The 15,705-nt window shown below is 56.1% G+C and overlaps 1 protein-coding gene across 1 annotated transcript in view; it reads left to right on the top strand.

Moving 5' to 3' along the window:
* The window catches only part of GRM4 (glutamate metabotropic receptor 4), a 29,156-nt gene extending 13,732 nt beyond the window's left edge, over positions 1–15,424 (top strand). The window contains exons 4-10 of the mRNA XM_058819267.1: positions 1,635–1,789; positions 2,176–2,316; positions 5,539–5,739; positions 6,498–6,634; positions 7,084–8,019; positions 12,367–12,613; positions 14,633–15,424. Coding sequence (XP_058675250.1) covers positions 1,635–1,789; positions 2,176–2,316; positions 5,539–5,739; positions 6,498–6,634; positions 7,084–8,019; positions 12,367–12,613; positions 14,633–14,682 — 1,867 coding nt within the window. The 3' untranslated portion in view covers positions 14,683–15,424. The remainder of the gene's footprint in view (positions 1–1,634; positions 1,790–2,175; positions 2,317–5,538; positions 5,740–6,497; positions 6,635–7,083; positions 8,020–12,366; positions 12,614–14,632) is intronic.
* The last annotated feature ends 281 nt before the right edge of the window (positions 15,425–15,705 follow it).

Genomic DNA, 15,705 nt, shown 5'->3' with positions numbered 1-15,705 from the left:
CTGGATATCATGAGCTGCTGCTCACACCACGCAGAGGCTGCTTCCAGCTGGCCAGGGCAGGACCCAGGCACTGGTTCTGCTTTGCAGAGCAGCCCCAGCCCCAGCATGGCAGAGGAACAGATCTGGGGGACCTTTGAGGGACCTTTTGGGGACGTCCCCAGCACTCTGTGCCCAGCAGGGCCGGGGACGTGGCCGCACTCAGGGTGATGAGCTGCTCTGCAGGCGAAGCGGCGGCTGCAGCTCTGTTGTTTATGGAGCAGAATGATTCACATGGAGCTACCCCTGATTTCCTAAGTGTCTAATTTATTAATCAGCAAACATTATGTAAATGTGGGTAAACTGCAAGTTTAAATCAGTTTACATCAGATGTGCAAACTCTCCCAGTTTCTTTTTTCCTTCCTTAATAGAAATGTCTGTGGAGCTGACATCGGGTGGGAGTGAGAGGGAAAAGGGATTTACCTTGCAGGATAAATGGCAGGTCCTGTTGTCAGGGCTCTGGAAACGTCCAGATGGGATTGCAGCTCTGGGCGGGGGGTTCTGCAGCCTCCTTGAGCCCAGGAGTGAGGTTCTCCATGATCCTGACCCTGCATCGTGGAGCCTGGAGGATGGGAAGGACAGACTGGGAGGGTTCTAGCTGGAATTCTTGCCTGGATCAGTTCCCATGGGAATTTCTTGGGTTTGCCCTGGGGAGATCCTGCCCTGCACAGGGAGCAGGGGCAGCTGGAGGTGCTGCTGTCACAGAGTGGGACAGGGGCTGTGGCTGTCCTGGGGATGGATGTGCCCAGGGCAGCCCGGGGTGAGCATGGAGCAGCCTGCACAGCTCCCACTGCACGCCTGCCTCTTCCCATCTCTGCACTCTGCTGGATTTCTATGGGCTTTTTTCCCTTATTACACGTTTCAAACACCATCTGGACTTGAAATGATCAGCTCCGACACGGGGGCTGAGTCACAACCTGCCTTGGCTCTGCACAGGGAGATGGAGCTGCCCTGGGCCCTGCTCCCACATGGCTGGGGACACACAGGAGCCCCCAAGGGGACAGCAAGCCCTGGGAGACAGAGCCCACAGGGTCAGATGCAGGAACAGCGCTGTTCCCATCCTCACAACGAGATCCTGGCCTGGCTGGCACTGGAAGAGTGTGCAGGAGTGGCTGGCACCAGGAGGGATGCTCAGCAGGACCGATGGCATCTCTGCTCCCAGTTTAGCTCAGCAGAGCCCAGCTGAGCCCAGCAGAGCCCAGTTTAGCTCAGCAGAGCCCAATTTAGCTCCATGCTGGGCACTGGCACCACTGCCTGCTCCTCTCCCAGGTCTGGCCATGCTGGGGGCACGTGCTCTCCACGCTGCTGCTTTCCCTGCCTGCTGCGGCATAACCTGATTCTTTTCCTTTCTTAATGTTGGGTAATTAAGGGGAAATTCAATTACCAGTCAGCAAATATGCAAATGAAGTGAGAGAAGCAGCCTGTGTGCCTGGGCTGGCAGGACAGAGGGTGTGGGAGCTGAGTGGCACCGCTGGATTTTGTGTGTCCATGTACACCGGGTTGTGCCTGGAGCAGGAGATACCACCAGCACTGTGTCCCCACTGCCCTGGGGCCAGACAAGGAGTTGGTGGCCCAGCCTCTGCTGCTTCTCTCCACAGAAGGGTGCTGGAGGCGGCCAAGAGGGCGAACCAGACGGGGCACTTCATCTGGATGGGCTCGGACAGCTGGGGCTCCAAAATTGCCCCCGTCCTGCACCTGGAGGAGGTGGCCGAGGGCTCTGTCACCATCCTGCCCAAGAGGGTCTCAGTCAGAGGTGAGATTGCCCTCCTTGAATGCAGGTTTTGGCTATGAAACCACTGTGGACTTTAAAGGCCTCCTGATTTGCCCACCAGCCACCTCCTTATTTTCCACATGCCGTGTTTTCCCTACTCTCCCTTTACCACCAACGTACCTAGTGAGGCATTTCCTGCTGCTCTCAGAGTCCCAGAAAGTCTCTGCTTTGCAGAGGATCTTCCCTGAGTGGACTTTCCACTTGCATCTCAGCACAAGTGACACTTTGGACACAATCCCACCACACTTTGATGTCTCCATGACTCACATAAACTCCCTTTCCCTCTGCCTGGGGAATTTGGGAGCGTTGGATGCATCTCTCTGTCATCCCTGGGATTTATCCCCTCCATCCCCTTTCTCCCCGGGCAGGTTTCGACCGCTACTTCTCCAGCAGGACCCTGGACAACAACCGCAGGAACATCTGGTTTGCTGAGTTCTGGGAGGAGAATTTCCACTGCAAGCTGAGCCGGCACGCGCTGAGGAAGGGCAGCAGCATCAAGAAATGCACCAGTGAGAGCTGGGGGGCTGCTCTGGGAGGCTGGGGGCTCACGGGGCGGGTGTGGCTCTGCTCGTGAGCATGGAGTTATTCTGATCCTGGTGGGGATCCCCATTCCAGGTTCCTAACTGCTCCCTCAAGCCCCAGTGTGCATTTTGAGTCATTTCCAGCCAAAAGAGGCTTTGGGGACTGGTGCAGTAAACAAGGCAGCCGGGGATCTGTCTTGCTGACAGCGCTGCTGTCAGGTGATGGTTGGAGGCTCGGGGAGGTGACATGTTTACTGAGAGATGGGAGAGATTTACTGCCTGCCTGGCACCGCCTGAAGACAGATGACGGCGCCGTGGCTCGCGGGCTGCGACGTCGCAGGGCTTGGGGACATTGGCACGTCCCTTTGTCCCCTTGGGAGGGATGTCTTGGAAGGCATCAGACAGAGGGACCTGGCTGTGCCTGTGAAGCTGGGTGGTGAAGGTTTTGTTTTCCCCCTGCTTTCACCACTGAGGATGAGTGAGATGGTGCTTCCACACCCCCGTCCCTGCAGGCATTCCCCAAGGGTTCAGCTGATGATCTGGGTGGGTGGGAGCTGAACAAGCAGCAAGGGCACGCCAGGAAACTGGCTTGTGGCCGTGGCCTTGGGTAGCCAAGAGCTCCTCATCCTTCTCCAGAGCATCACGGAACCCTTGGCCCCAGGAGATGCATGAGCAGGCCCTGTGAGCACTGATCTCCTCATCTCCACCGTGATGTAGCTTTTAAACAGGTGATATTTCAGGGCCATGGTGTCAGTGGAAGCAGCTGAAACTACGATGTGGCAAATGTCCTAGGAGCTGTCTGTAAATCATCGGAATTTGTCAGCAAATAAACCATCTCCCGAGTGATTCCTTGGCAGATAGAGCAGGGAGCTAACGCCTGGTGAAGCAAATCACCTGCCCCTGCAGATCCATGAGCTCCTGCCTTGCTGGGCTGATGGCAGATGCCCAGTTTGGGGCTGTTTCCCTCAGGTTTGGGTAAAGCCCAACATGGCCAAGAAATGCCAGCTTGGCTAGTTTATTCCACCCCAAAAACGAAACCAAAGGATCCCACTCTGAACCAGACAGCTCCTGGCTCCCTTTCCTGGATGGGAGGGCTGGGAGGAAGGCTGAGCTGATGGAATTCCTGATGGTTACCCCTGGGACCAGCCCTAGCACCCATCAGATGTTTGCCACAAGCCTCCCATATGGAGGGACCATCCCTGCTCCTGGATGGGCTCGCCCAGCCCAAAAACACAGCAAGGGGTGCTGGGTGCTGCCACCAGCACCCACAAAATTTGGAGATTCTCCGTCCCCAGCTGCCCACAGATGTGCTGGGAGTGATTTTGATTAAGTCCTGCCAAAAGGCAGCACCAGTGGCGTGCTGGGAATTGATTCTGATCCCGTCTCATCCGCCGCTCGGCAAGAGCCGCGTCCCTCCTCCGAGGGGGCCGCCGAGCCTCGTCACGCTCTTGAAAATTAATTACCAGCCCTGTAAAACGATGCATGACCCTGCTATTATAATCAGCAGGTCACCTCCCTTCCGTGGCCCTCGTCTATTGGAGCTTGGCAGAGATTTATTGTCTCCAGGTTGGGAACAAGCCTCGTCTGTCTGCAACACATTGCCCCTCTGTGCACCGGCCTAATTCCCGTCTGGAAAAAAGCAGCTGGGGCCGGGGGCAAGGTGCTGACAGACAGAGGGACAGCCCCAGGGATGGCTCCTTATCTGCACTGCTCAGCCTTGGCACAGGGATGAAAATGCAGCCTCCACAGCCTGTGCTATTGCGGTGGTTGGATTTTGGGATGCGCGCAGGATTGAGGTGACTGAGGGAAGCTGAGGAGCTGCAAGGACAAGCCCCAGGTCCTGTGTGTGCCCTGGGCAGCACAGTGCTGGGGATGGTGGCAGGGCTGTGACATCCCCGTGGGCTCAGCTCCCTGGACAGTCTATTACAGCTCTTCTTTTAATGGGTAATTATCTTGACAAGACAGAGTGGCCTGTCTGCGCCTTTGGAGATGAATATGGGGAAGGGCCTGAAGTTGAGGGAGAAGATTAATGGCTCCTGTCAATAATGTGGAAGGAGGGATCACCTGCCGGGCTTTGCATGAGTAATCTCCACATTCCAAAAGCGTTTTTATAACTTTGAAGGATGGGCTATGTATTCACCTCCCCGATATCATCTTTTCCTGTCGGTCAGTTCCTTATCAGTTCGCTTTAGTGTCATGTCAGTGGCACAGGTCCCGGCACAGGGACCTCCAGCACAGCTCACAGGGCTGTCCCCTCTCACTGGAACTCATCCCAGTCCCCCACAGCAGGGAAGGACTGTCAGCACACAGTGCTTGGTCCCCTGCAGTCCCTGTGAGTCCCACCTCGCATGAGGGCGCATCCCTGCGTGGTGGAGCTGGAGTTAATTTTGGGCACCCTGGCGTGGCTTTCTAGGATGTGCCGCCTCTCCAGAGGAGGGAGGTGGTGCCCTCGGCTCCCTGACAAGCCCTCCCTCCCACTGGAGGCCTGGCAGGATGCCTGGCCATGCCTCGGGGCAGGGATGGAGGGGCAGAGGCCAAGGCTCTCCATAGCGGTGCCCCTTGGGAGACGCTCTCTTAGCTGTAATTAACAGCGTGCTGCGTTAATCGGTGTCTTCTGCTAAGTGATTAACATGTTTGTGGTCCCATTAGGGGCGGTTCTGACAGGGGGGAAGGCAGCTGTCACTGGTAATTGCCAGATCCCTGCAGGGTCCTGCCAGCCGGGGAGGCTGTGGGGTCAGCAAGGCAGGGGGGTGGCAGGGGTGACAAGGGGAGTGCGGTGACAGGAGGCTTTGGGAGTGAGATGGGGACAGGCAGGTAGTGATGGATGCATCCTGGATGGTCCTTGACACCACTGCTGGAGCCTGAGCTGGTGGAAACTCCCGGGAGATGAGGGAGGGATGTCAGTCACAGTCCAGCCTGCATCCTGTTGGGGATCTGGGAGTTGAGATGTCCCATGGCACAGGGACGTGACACCCCCAGGGCTCTTGGAAGCACAGCAGGCTGCAGCACCCACATTTCCAGAACCTCCCAACGAGGAGGTTGGCTGGGTATTCCCCAGGGAATGTTCCTTGGCTGCGTGTGCAGGTTTGGGAGTGGGGTTGGAATTTCCAGCTGCTCCACTCCAGGGTGGGATCGTTTGCAAGGCTTTGGGTGCAGCAGACACATCCTGGTGGGCACAGGAGGTGGAACCCCCTTCCCCTGTCCCCGCAGACCGGGAGAGGATCGGCCAGGACTCCTCGTACGAGCAGGAGGGGAAGGTGCAGTTCGTCATCGACGCCGTCTACGCCATGGGACACGCCCTGCACAACATGCACAAGAACCTGTGCCCCGGCAAGGTGGGGCTGTGCCCCCGCATGGACCCCGTGGACGGCGTGGAGCTGCTCAAGTACATCCGCAACGTCAACTTCTCAGGTCTGCTGTGCCCTGGGGCGGTGGCAGGGGCGGCCCTGGGGTCTCTGCTTGTCCCCAGTGTGGGTGACACAGCAGCACCCACGGTTTATTTGTGGTACCATCTGGCAGCTGCTGCACTGTGAGTGCAGCCAGGAGGGAGGGTGGCAGATCAGCAGGTGAGGAGGTCTGAGCTTCCACATCTCCTGAGTGCCTTTGGAGCGTAAATCCGGCAGCAATCCTGCCCCCACCTGCTGCCCTGCTCTCACCCTGCCCTCACCTGCTGCCCTACCCTCACCCTGTGCTCATCCTGCCCTCACCTGCTGCCCTACCCTCACCCTGCCCTAATCCTGCCCTCACCCTCTGTCCTGCCCAGCCTCTCCCCCTGCCAGCTCCTCCCTCCCAGCTGGCACAGGTCCCACTGCCTCCTGCTGCTCTGCCCTTGTCTGTCTCAGATCTCCTCTGGAATCACATCTTTTCCTCTGCCCTTTCTCCTTAATAAACATTTTCTGTCTGGTCCCCTTATTATTTCTATTTATCTCCACCCTCTGATCTCCTCCACAGTGTCTCTTTTATTTATTTTCCCCTCTTGATTCTTCTCTTCCTTCTTTTCATTAGCGTTTATCTCCAGAATTCACTTGATTTAGCTTTTAAAGCTGCTTTTACCCCTTTCTTAGAAGAAGCAGTGAGGGGGAGCATCAATCCAGAGCCCCCTTGGACCCCAGGGAGCAGGGTGGAGGTGCTGGGGGTGCTGTGGGTGCTGAGCCCCCCCTTTCCCACAGGCATTGCTGGGACTCCTGTGACATTCAATGAGAACGGAGATGCTCCAGGGCGTTATGACATCTACCAGTACCAGATCAGGAACTCCACCCCTGAGTACAAAGTCATCGGGCAGTGGACAGACCACCTGCACCTCAAGGTAAGGGCGTGGCCCAAGGGGAAGGTCCCGCAGGTTTCTCTTCTCACCACGGAGAGTCTGGGAGCCCCTGGGAGCAAAGCCAGGCAGCCAAAGGTGTGGGGGCAGAGGGGAAGGTGTCCCCCAGGTACACACCTGTGCTTCAGCACATGTGACCACACCCTAGGGACTCTGGGTGTGGGACAGGAGACAGGAGCCAGATCAGAGCAGATGCAGTTTCCTCAGGGATAGAGGGGCTTCATTTCGGTTCCTGTTGTTGAATGTTCCCAAAAGGCCAATGGAGAGCTTCACCGCCTCTCTGGCCCCATGCCAGGCTGGGCTGGGACCCTTTGTGGGATGTGCTGATGGGTTGAGGGTCCACATCCAAGCAGGACAGGGCATCCCCCGTGCCCAGGCGTGCCCAGCAGGTGCCCACAGTGCCCTCAGCATGGCTGGTGCCATCTACCCCACAGGTGGAGAACATGCTGTGGCCGGGGGGCGGGAGCCAGCAGCCCAGCTCCATCTGCAGCCTCCCCTGCAAGCCAGGAGAGAGGAAGAAGCTGGTGAAGGGCATCCCCTGCTGCTGGCACTGCGAGCGCTGCGACGGCTACCAGTACCAGCTGGACGAGTTCCACTGCAAGCGCTGCCACTTCAACGAGCGGCCCAACGAGAACCACACCAGCTGCACGCCCATCCCCATCATCAAGCTGGAGTGGAGCTCGCCCTGGGCCGTGGTGCCCGTGTTCATCGCCATCGTGGGCATCATCGCCACGCTGTTCGTGGTGATCACCTTCGTGCGCTACAACGACACGCCCATCGTCAAGGCGTCGGGGCGGGAGCTCAGCTACGTCCTGCTCACGGGCATCTTCCTGTGCTACGCCACCACCTTCCTGATGATCGCCGAGCCCGACCTCAGCACCTGCTCGCTGCGCCGCATCTTCCTGGGGCTGGGCATGAGCATCAGCTACGCCGCGCTGCTCACCAAGACCAACCGCATCTACCGCATCTTCGAGCAGGGCAAGAAGTCGGTGAGCGCCCCGCGCTTCATCAGCCCCGCCTCGCAGCTGGTCATCACCTTCAGCCTCATCTCCCTGCAGCTCGTCGGCGTCTGCATCTGGTTCATCGTGGACCCGTCCCACTCTGTCATTGACTACGAGGACCAGCGGACTACAAACCCCCACTTTGCCCGGGGCATCCTCAAATGTGACATTTCGGACCTGTCCCTCATCTGTTTGCTCGGGTACAGCATGCTCCTCATGGTCACCTGCACTGTGTACGCCATTAAGACCCGCGGGGTCCCGGAGACCTTTAACGAAGCCAAGCCCATTGGGTTCACCATGTACACCACTTGCATTGTGTGGTTAGCCTTCATCCCGATATTTTTTGGGACGTCGCAGTCGGCGGAAAAGGTAAGGGAGGAAGGGAGAGCCTGACTGGTGTCTGGTGTTCAGGGCTGGGAGAGGCTGTTGTGCCTTGAGCAAGAGGAGAACTTCCATGCAGCGTGGTCAGCTTGGGAATTAGGGTGGGAAGTTTTCCATGTTGGCCCCACTGCCCCTGGTGGGCTGGGGGAGGATGAGCCCCCAGGGCAGGTCCAGGGTGTCATGGGCACAATTTCTGCATGGAAAGGGACCCGGTGCTGCCCAGCTGGCCCCTGTTCCCAGTGCTGGGTTCCCATGGGACCGAGGCCAGCCTGGATGAGGCTCCGTGCTCAAGTGCGAGGGATTAAGAACAAAGAATAAAAATCTCATGAATGAGACCCAAATCCCTTTGCCTGCCAGCCAAAACAGGAATCATCGCGTTTCTGTTGAACGCAAACAGCTCCCGCCTGCCAGCCCAGCGCTGCTCTGATGAACAAACCTTGGAGCTGCTGTTCCCTGGAAATCCCTGGGGTGTCCCAGCACCCAGATTCCTCTCTGGATCCCCCCAGTGTGTCCCCATGCTGCTGACACCATGGCTTTCGGACACACCTGTTGCAAAGGTTTTCTGAGGGAGCTTTTGCTGAGTTGGTCGTGCCCTGGAGCATCTCTTCTCAGAGCATCCACATCCCGCGAGGCGGCTGAGTCTGCCCAGCCACCTCTGACCTTGGCTCAACCAGAAAGTCCCACCAGGCCTTCTCTGGCTGGAAGTGTGAAGGAGAATTAAAGGAAATAAATGGAGCCTTTTGCAGCATTTCCATTTTGATGAGATGGCAGGGGAGATACTAACAAGAAAGCAGGTTTTTAAAGAAATTATTGCAAAACAAAAGCTCCCTGAAAGCCTCCTTAATGTGCTTGGCATACTGTGGGTAATAAAGATGGAAATGATAATGATTGTAGATTATGCGCAAGGTTGCTCACCTCTTCACTGCAGCTTGTCACGGGATAATTTAGGGCTGCTGAACGCTGCCTGTCAGGCAGCAGCTCCACAATAGGCTGTGCCTCTCGTTGGGGGTTGTAATGCTCAGGCCTGCTCTGTTATTAGGCTGCTAACAAGCTGATTAGAGGCGGAAAAAGTGATGTTCCCAACTCCCCTCGGACTGACGCGGAGCTCTGTCTCACAGCCCGGCCCTGCCTCGAGCCTGCTGAGCCAACCCTCGAGGGGCTTGGGGATTCCAGGCTGGAGTTCTGCTCTGCCGATGTGGGAATGGGCTCTGAGTGTCCCCAGGCTGTGGGAATGGGCTCTGAGTGTCCCCAGGCTGTGGGAATGGGCTCTGAGTGTCCCTGCGCCACAGCTGAGAGATGATGGATGTGCTCAGATGAGGCTGGAGGGAGCAGCAGGTGACTGGGGCTCCCTCAGTGCTTTAGTTGTTGGTTTGCACTCTTGGGGAGAAAAAGGTGGAGAAGGAGCTGTTACACAGCCTGCACACAGGGTATGGCTTTGAGGGTGACAGATGGGGGCACTGGTGTTGGCATCACCCCCGTGGTGCTCTGGGATGCTCCAGGGGCACCCCCAGCTCACTGTGGGGAGGGATCCCATCCCCTTCACCCCACTGCTGCTGGGACTGAGGGCCTCCTGGGCTCTGTGGAGCTTCTGCACCCTTGGGAACAGGAAATCCAGAAATGTTATCTGGGCTGTTCTCTCATGGCTGAGGTTGTGAGGATACCACAGGGCAAACCCACACCCGTGACCCCAGCTGAGGCTGCAGCAAAGGCTTCCTCGTGGTGTGGAGGAGTTGGATTACAATCCCCATTTTTACTTTTATTTGCTTTACCTCGTGCCCACAGCTTTGCATGGAGGTGGCACATTATTGTAACAAGTCCCCCAAGCCTTTTCTGAGCAGAGCCTCTCATCCCCGCCGATCCCGGCGGATTACAGGAATAGCAATAACAGAGCATCTAAAGAAAGAGACAATTTCCTGCACTGATAAGGTGGCAGCAGAACAGTGGAGTCATTGTCTGCTTCCCTGTTTATCACATTCGCTTTTAGCCGGGGAAAAGAGAGAAGGGAAGGAGTGAGAGGGACTGTCCTGTGGTGTTCAGAATGCTGAGCAGGTTTGCCCTTCCCCAGCACCCACCACAGTGCAAAACCCCTTGGAGTGGGGCCAGGTGTGGATTTAGAGTGGGGGCAGCTTCCCATTCATGCAGGGATTTGCTGTGGGACAGGCACAAGCCTGGGCTGTGCCTCAAGCCTGGGCTGCTGCCTTGGGCAGGAGGAGCTCACCCAAAGCTGAACATAGCACAGATCTGGGGGCTGCTGTGGGGTCATTTTGGGTTATTGCTGTCCCTCAGCATCATTGCCCTGAGCCAGGGCTGCCTGTGCTCTTTGATCCAGCCCTGGAGGCAGCAGGAGCTGGAACTTGCTCAATGAGCACAGCTCACACTCCCAGGGCTCCGGAGGAAGCTCCAGCGTCGTTAACGGAGGGGCAAAGCGAGGTCCTGGGCTGGAAGCCAATTAAGAGAGTGGGAAGTGAAACTGTGAGAAATGGTCATTTTTTTGCAGTGGCAAGAGGTTAACTGAGCAGAGCTGTGGAGGCTCCAGGCTAAAAATATTCCTGTCTGAGCTGATGAGGGGTTTGCTTGGCGAGACACGGCTGTGGGGGCTGGAGTGGGCAGAAAACGCTTCCTGCAAACGGATAATGGGGGAGAGGTTGCCACAGTGGCCCTGTGAGACCCCAAAAGTGCTGCAGGAGGCAGAGAGTGGGGTGGGGAGCTGGGGCCGGGGGGTCTCAGCACAGGGGATCCCTGGTAGCACTGGGAGAACTGGCCAAGGATCAAGGGGGGAGCATGCAGGGAGACATCTGAGCTTGGCTCAGCTCGGCTCAGCTCAGCTTGGCTCAGCTCCTCCCTCCCTCCTCGCCGAAACGCCCCCAAGGCACAGGGATGGGGACTCTCTGCAGAGACACAAAATATGGAAATGGCTGGGTTGGCTGAGGAGGTGAGGGTGCTGAGCTGAGCTGTGCCCCACCAGGGTCACGCTGGGCTGGTTCCCAGGCAGGGCTTGGGGTGCCCGGAGCTGGGCTCTCAGTGCTTCCCTCATTCCTGGCTGGTCCAGGACGCCCGTGGCAGAGTCTGGAGAGTTGGAGTAGATTAAAAAAAAAAAAAAGAAAAAAAAAGGAAGAAATAAAAAAGCACACATATTCTGGCACAGAGATGTGTTTTGACTTTGCTTGATGAAATGACATTTTTATTTCCAAAAACTGCCTAGAGAGAGAAGGTGGAACAAACAAACTGGCGCGTGTGACAGCAGGAGGTTTTATTCTGGGGACAAACCGAAGTTTTTCAGTTGACTCAGAACCAGCTTGGTGGCATTTTCCCTCCAGGGCTGAGTCTGAACGCTCTGGGCTCTGGGCCAGGTGCTGGTTGGCATTACAGGGTCACAAGTGGGACTTGTGGGTCCTGGAGATGCTGTGTCCCACCAGCTCTCACTCTTGGGAGCTGTGCAGAGCCTCTGCCTTGCGGGTGCTCTCCATCACCTTTTCTCTTCAGAAACCCTCAGGTGTGCCCCTGGGGACATGGGGACCCTGCTCTGGCTGCTGCTGCAGTCCCCCAGGCTTCCCTGCCTCCTCCAGGTGCTGTCTCCTCCGAGGACATGAAATCCCACCTGGGGAACCCCTGGATATTGAAGCTCAGGAACTGCTTTAAGGCTCCTTTTAAAGCCTTGTGGGTGTCCTGCACACAGGTGTGTGCAAAGGCATCTGGAGACCCCGAGCTCCCTCCCTTGCTCATCCCCAGAGCCTGGTAGAGAAGGGGATGCTGGAGAGGAAGGAGCCAGATGCTGGCAGAGCAGGGATGCCCACGGAGCAGGGACCTGTCCTCCTGGCCTCCCCAAGAGGTGGGATGGGCAGAGGGAGGGGGTCTCTGCTTCCAGTTGCCACCTGCTTCAGATGCCCCGGCTTGAGAGGAGCCTGCCAAACTGCTCTCCATAGAAAAATGGATTATTCTACAGTCAGATTAATGGGCTTTCATTTTGCAAAACATCTGTCACTGTTAGTCCTGGACAGTGAGCGTGAAATTAGTTTTGACTGCGAAAAGGCAGCGTCGGTGTGTAATATGTGACTGACATGACAAGAGCCCAGGAGTCAGCTGGGGAATGGGAATTACCTGTTGGAGGGAGAAGGGCAGTGGGGCGAGCCCTGGGACCAGGTGTCCTTGCTGTGCCTTGCAGCTCCTGCCCTGAGGCTGCTGGAGCATCAAACCTCACCTTGAACACCATTCCAGCACTGCCTCCCCACTCCTTTCATTTAACCCCAACTTTCCCTCGTTTCCCCATTTCCTCCTTTCCCTTTTGGATCCCACAGAGGCTTTGGGCTCTCAGCTGGTTGGCCTTGTGTCTTGCAGATGTACATCCAGACCACGACGCTGACCATCTCGGTGAGTCTGAGTGCCTCGGTGTCCCTGGGCATGCTCTACATGCCCAAGGTGTACATCATCCTCTTCCACCCGGAGCAGAACGTCCCCAAGCGCAAGAGGAGCCTCAAGGCCGTGGTGACAGCGGCCACCATGTCCAACAAGTTCTCCCAGAAGGGAGGGTTCCGCCCCAACGGAGAGGCCAAGTCGGAGCTCTGCGAGAACCTGGAGACGCAAGGTGAGGTGGCTCCTGCAGGGATCATAAATGGGAATGGGGAGAGATCATAAATGGGAATGGGGAGAGATCATAAATGGGGAATGGGGAGAGATCATGGGAATGGGGAGAGCTGAGCTCCATCTGCACACCCCAAACTCCAGAGGGCTGGGGAAGCTCACAGTGAGCAGGGAGAGGATCATAAATGGGAATGGGGAGAGCTGAGCTCCATCTGCAAACCCCAGACTCCAGAGGGCTGGGGGAGCTTACAGTGAGCAGGGAGAGGATCATAAATGGGAATGGGGAGAGCTGAGCTCCATCTGCACACCCCTGGCTCCAGAGGGCTGGGGGAGCTCGCAGTGAGCAGGGAGAGGATCATAAATGGGAATGGGGAGAGCTGAGCTCCATCTGCACACCCCTGGCTCCAGAGGGCTGGGGGAGCTGGCGCTGAGCAGGGCTGGCAGCTCCTGTGGTGTCAGGAAGGAATGGGCACTGCAGGGAGCTGCAAACTGTGGGAGAGGAGAGCTTGGCACTTCCCTGGCACAGGGCACAGGGGCAGCTTTGGGGTGGAAAGGGCTGATCCCTCCTCGTTTTCTCTTCTTGTGCTGGGGGTGTGAGGCGCGGGGGACGTCAGCGCGGCACCGAGGGGACATTTTTCACTCTGTCACTGCCGGGTCACGTAGCCTTAAATAAACAACAGAATAAATAATTCACGGGGCTTTGATACCGGCAGATCAGCTAGGAAAACATCGCGGCTAACAAATAGCTCTGTCAGCTCCAATTCCTTCTGCTCTATCTAATTGTTATCTGGGAACACCAGTTGGAGACCTGCAGCAAGGTTCCACTGCCAGCCAGGCACTGTGAGCTGCCGGTGTCCCCTCCCTGTGGGGACCCCTTAGTGCTACTCAGGGTGTCCCAGGCTGTGCCATCTGTGCCAGCACCTGCCCGTGCCCTTGGCTGGTGTCCCTGTGCCCGCTGACCCTGTGCTACCTGGGGACATCAGCGGAGCATTGTCCCCACTGAGGGCAGTGGCACAGCTCTGCAGGGATTGGGGGAATTCATTGCTCTGTGGCTTTTGCTGTGCCCCCAGTGCCACCCTGGGACATGTGGTGGCTTTGGAGCCATCGCTGCCTCCTCTCCTGGTGCGTCTGAGCGCTGGGGAAGCTGGGGGTGGCAGCAGGGTTGTGTCCCTGTGGCACCCTGTGCATGAGGGGACAGCCAGGGTGGTGGATTTTGTGCCCTGCTGCTGCTGTGGAGTGGGGAACAGGGGTGTGGGACCCCAAAACCCTCTGGGACCCCACGATTTGTGCCAGGCGGGGCTGGCTGGGACGAGCTGAGCTTTGGGAAGGTGCAGCACCTCCGGGTCTGTCTGTAGGAGGTGGCTGTGGGAGGTGGACAGGAGCCTCAGACCACATCCCCCCTGCTCACAGCACATCCTGGGGGCTGTTTTTGGGGTGAAGTGTCCTTGAGGAGCACCCACAGCTGCTGTGGGGCTCGGGGAAGGACCCCAAGTGGCAGCACTGCCCAGATCCCTGAGCAAACCCTCGCACATCCCTGCTGGCATAATAGCTGGATCATGTCGCAGACATTTCTCCACAGAAATCCTTTCTTTCACATTTCTGCATCTTCGGGAGGCCAGGGGCCCCCGAAGAGAAGGTAAACAATTATTATCAGCTGCTGTGGAATGCAATAGGATTCACCTTGATTGGCTCATTTTCTATGTTTATAATTAAGAGCCAATCACCAGTTCAAGCCAGGGGACTGAGTCCTTGGCCACAACTTTGTTGTGGGTTCTTTTCTATCTCTTCTTAGCTTAGCTAGCAGCTCTGCAAACCTCTCTCTATATTCTTTTAGTATAGTTATAATGTATTATATCATATATTAATAAATCAAGCCTTCTGATTCAAGAAACAAGATTCACCGTCTCTCTATCACCAGCAGCGCCCACACAGGTCGCAGTAATAGGATCAGGGGGTGGGACAGGAGCCAGGAGGGGAAGGTGGCTCTGCTGATAACCCACGTGAGCTCTGTGTCTCCTTCCAGCACTGGCCACCAAGCAGACCTACGTCAGCTACAGCAACCATGCCATTTAGCTCCAGGAGCAGCAAACAGGAGCGAGCTGGGCCTGGCAGGGACAGCACCACAGCACAGGCAGGTGGCAGCCAGGGGACAGCCCCCAGGGCAGAATCCTGGGGGAAAACGCCATCAACAGCAGCAAAAAAATCCATAAAGAAACACAAAAACTCTTCCAGCGCCCACGGTGGCGATGCATGGCTCCCACGGAGGGGGGACGGAGCACGGGCAAGCGGGCACGGACTTCAGCAAGTCTTTGGGTTTTGTTTTTTCCTGTATTTTGGCAAAAAAGAGGAAAAAAAAAAATAAGAGCCCCAGCATTTTCCCTTTTCTGGAATTTGTGAGATTGTTTGTGGTTGTGCAGAGCCTTCTGTTTTCTCTTTTTATTTTTTTTTTTAATCCTCCTTTTTCTTTCGTTCCTGTCTTCCTCCGTCCCTCTTCACTCTCAACCCCCCATATCCTACCAAATTCTATATGTTGCAAAAAGGAAAAATAAATAAAAATACTTAAAATTTACATTTAAAAAAAACAGACAGCAAAATAAAATAAAATAAAACCTAGACTGTGTTCAAAGTGCTGATTTCTATAGGTGGTTCCTTAATGTATGTGATGACCATATGGATTGAAATATGTCTGCTTTATGTACTGACCAGTCAAAAAACAAAAACACACAAAAAAACAAAGTTCAGTGCCTGGATGTTTATGAATTATTCGATGACTGTGTAGAGCATGATCATTTTTATACGAGGAGAATTTCTAATAAAAGACCCTGGTTTTGCACTCGGCGTTTGCTGTCTCTTGGTGACTTGGTTTCAGGAGGTGCCAGGGGAAGTTTTGGTGGGAAGCTTTGTTTCAATAAAAAGCCCAATAATATATATAGGCCAAAGCTTCTGGACAGGCTTTGTTTCAATAAAAAGCCCAATAACTGCTGGAGCTGGACCTGGCCTGGCATGGGGTGCTGGGGTGGCTCCCTGTCCCTTTGTGCCTCTTCCCCAACCCCAAAATGCTGCTATTTCCCCCTCTCTGAGCCTGTGTGATGTCAG

Source organism: Ammospiza caudacuta, chromosome 24, assembly GCF_027887145.1.
Source record: "Ammospiza caudacuta isolate bAmmCau1 chromosome 24, bAmmCau1.pri, whole genome shotgun sequence".
NCBI lineage: Eukaryota > Metazoa > Chordata > Aves > Passeriformes > Passerellidae > Ammospiza > Ammospiza caudacuta.
Note: the sequence above shows the minus strand (reverse complement) of the source record. Positions and strands in the feature narration are given on the sequence as shown.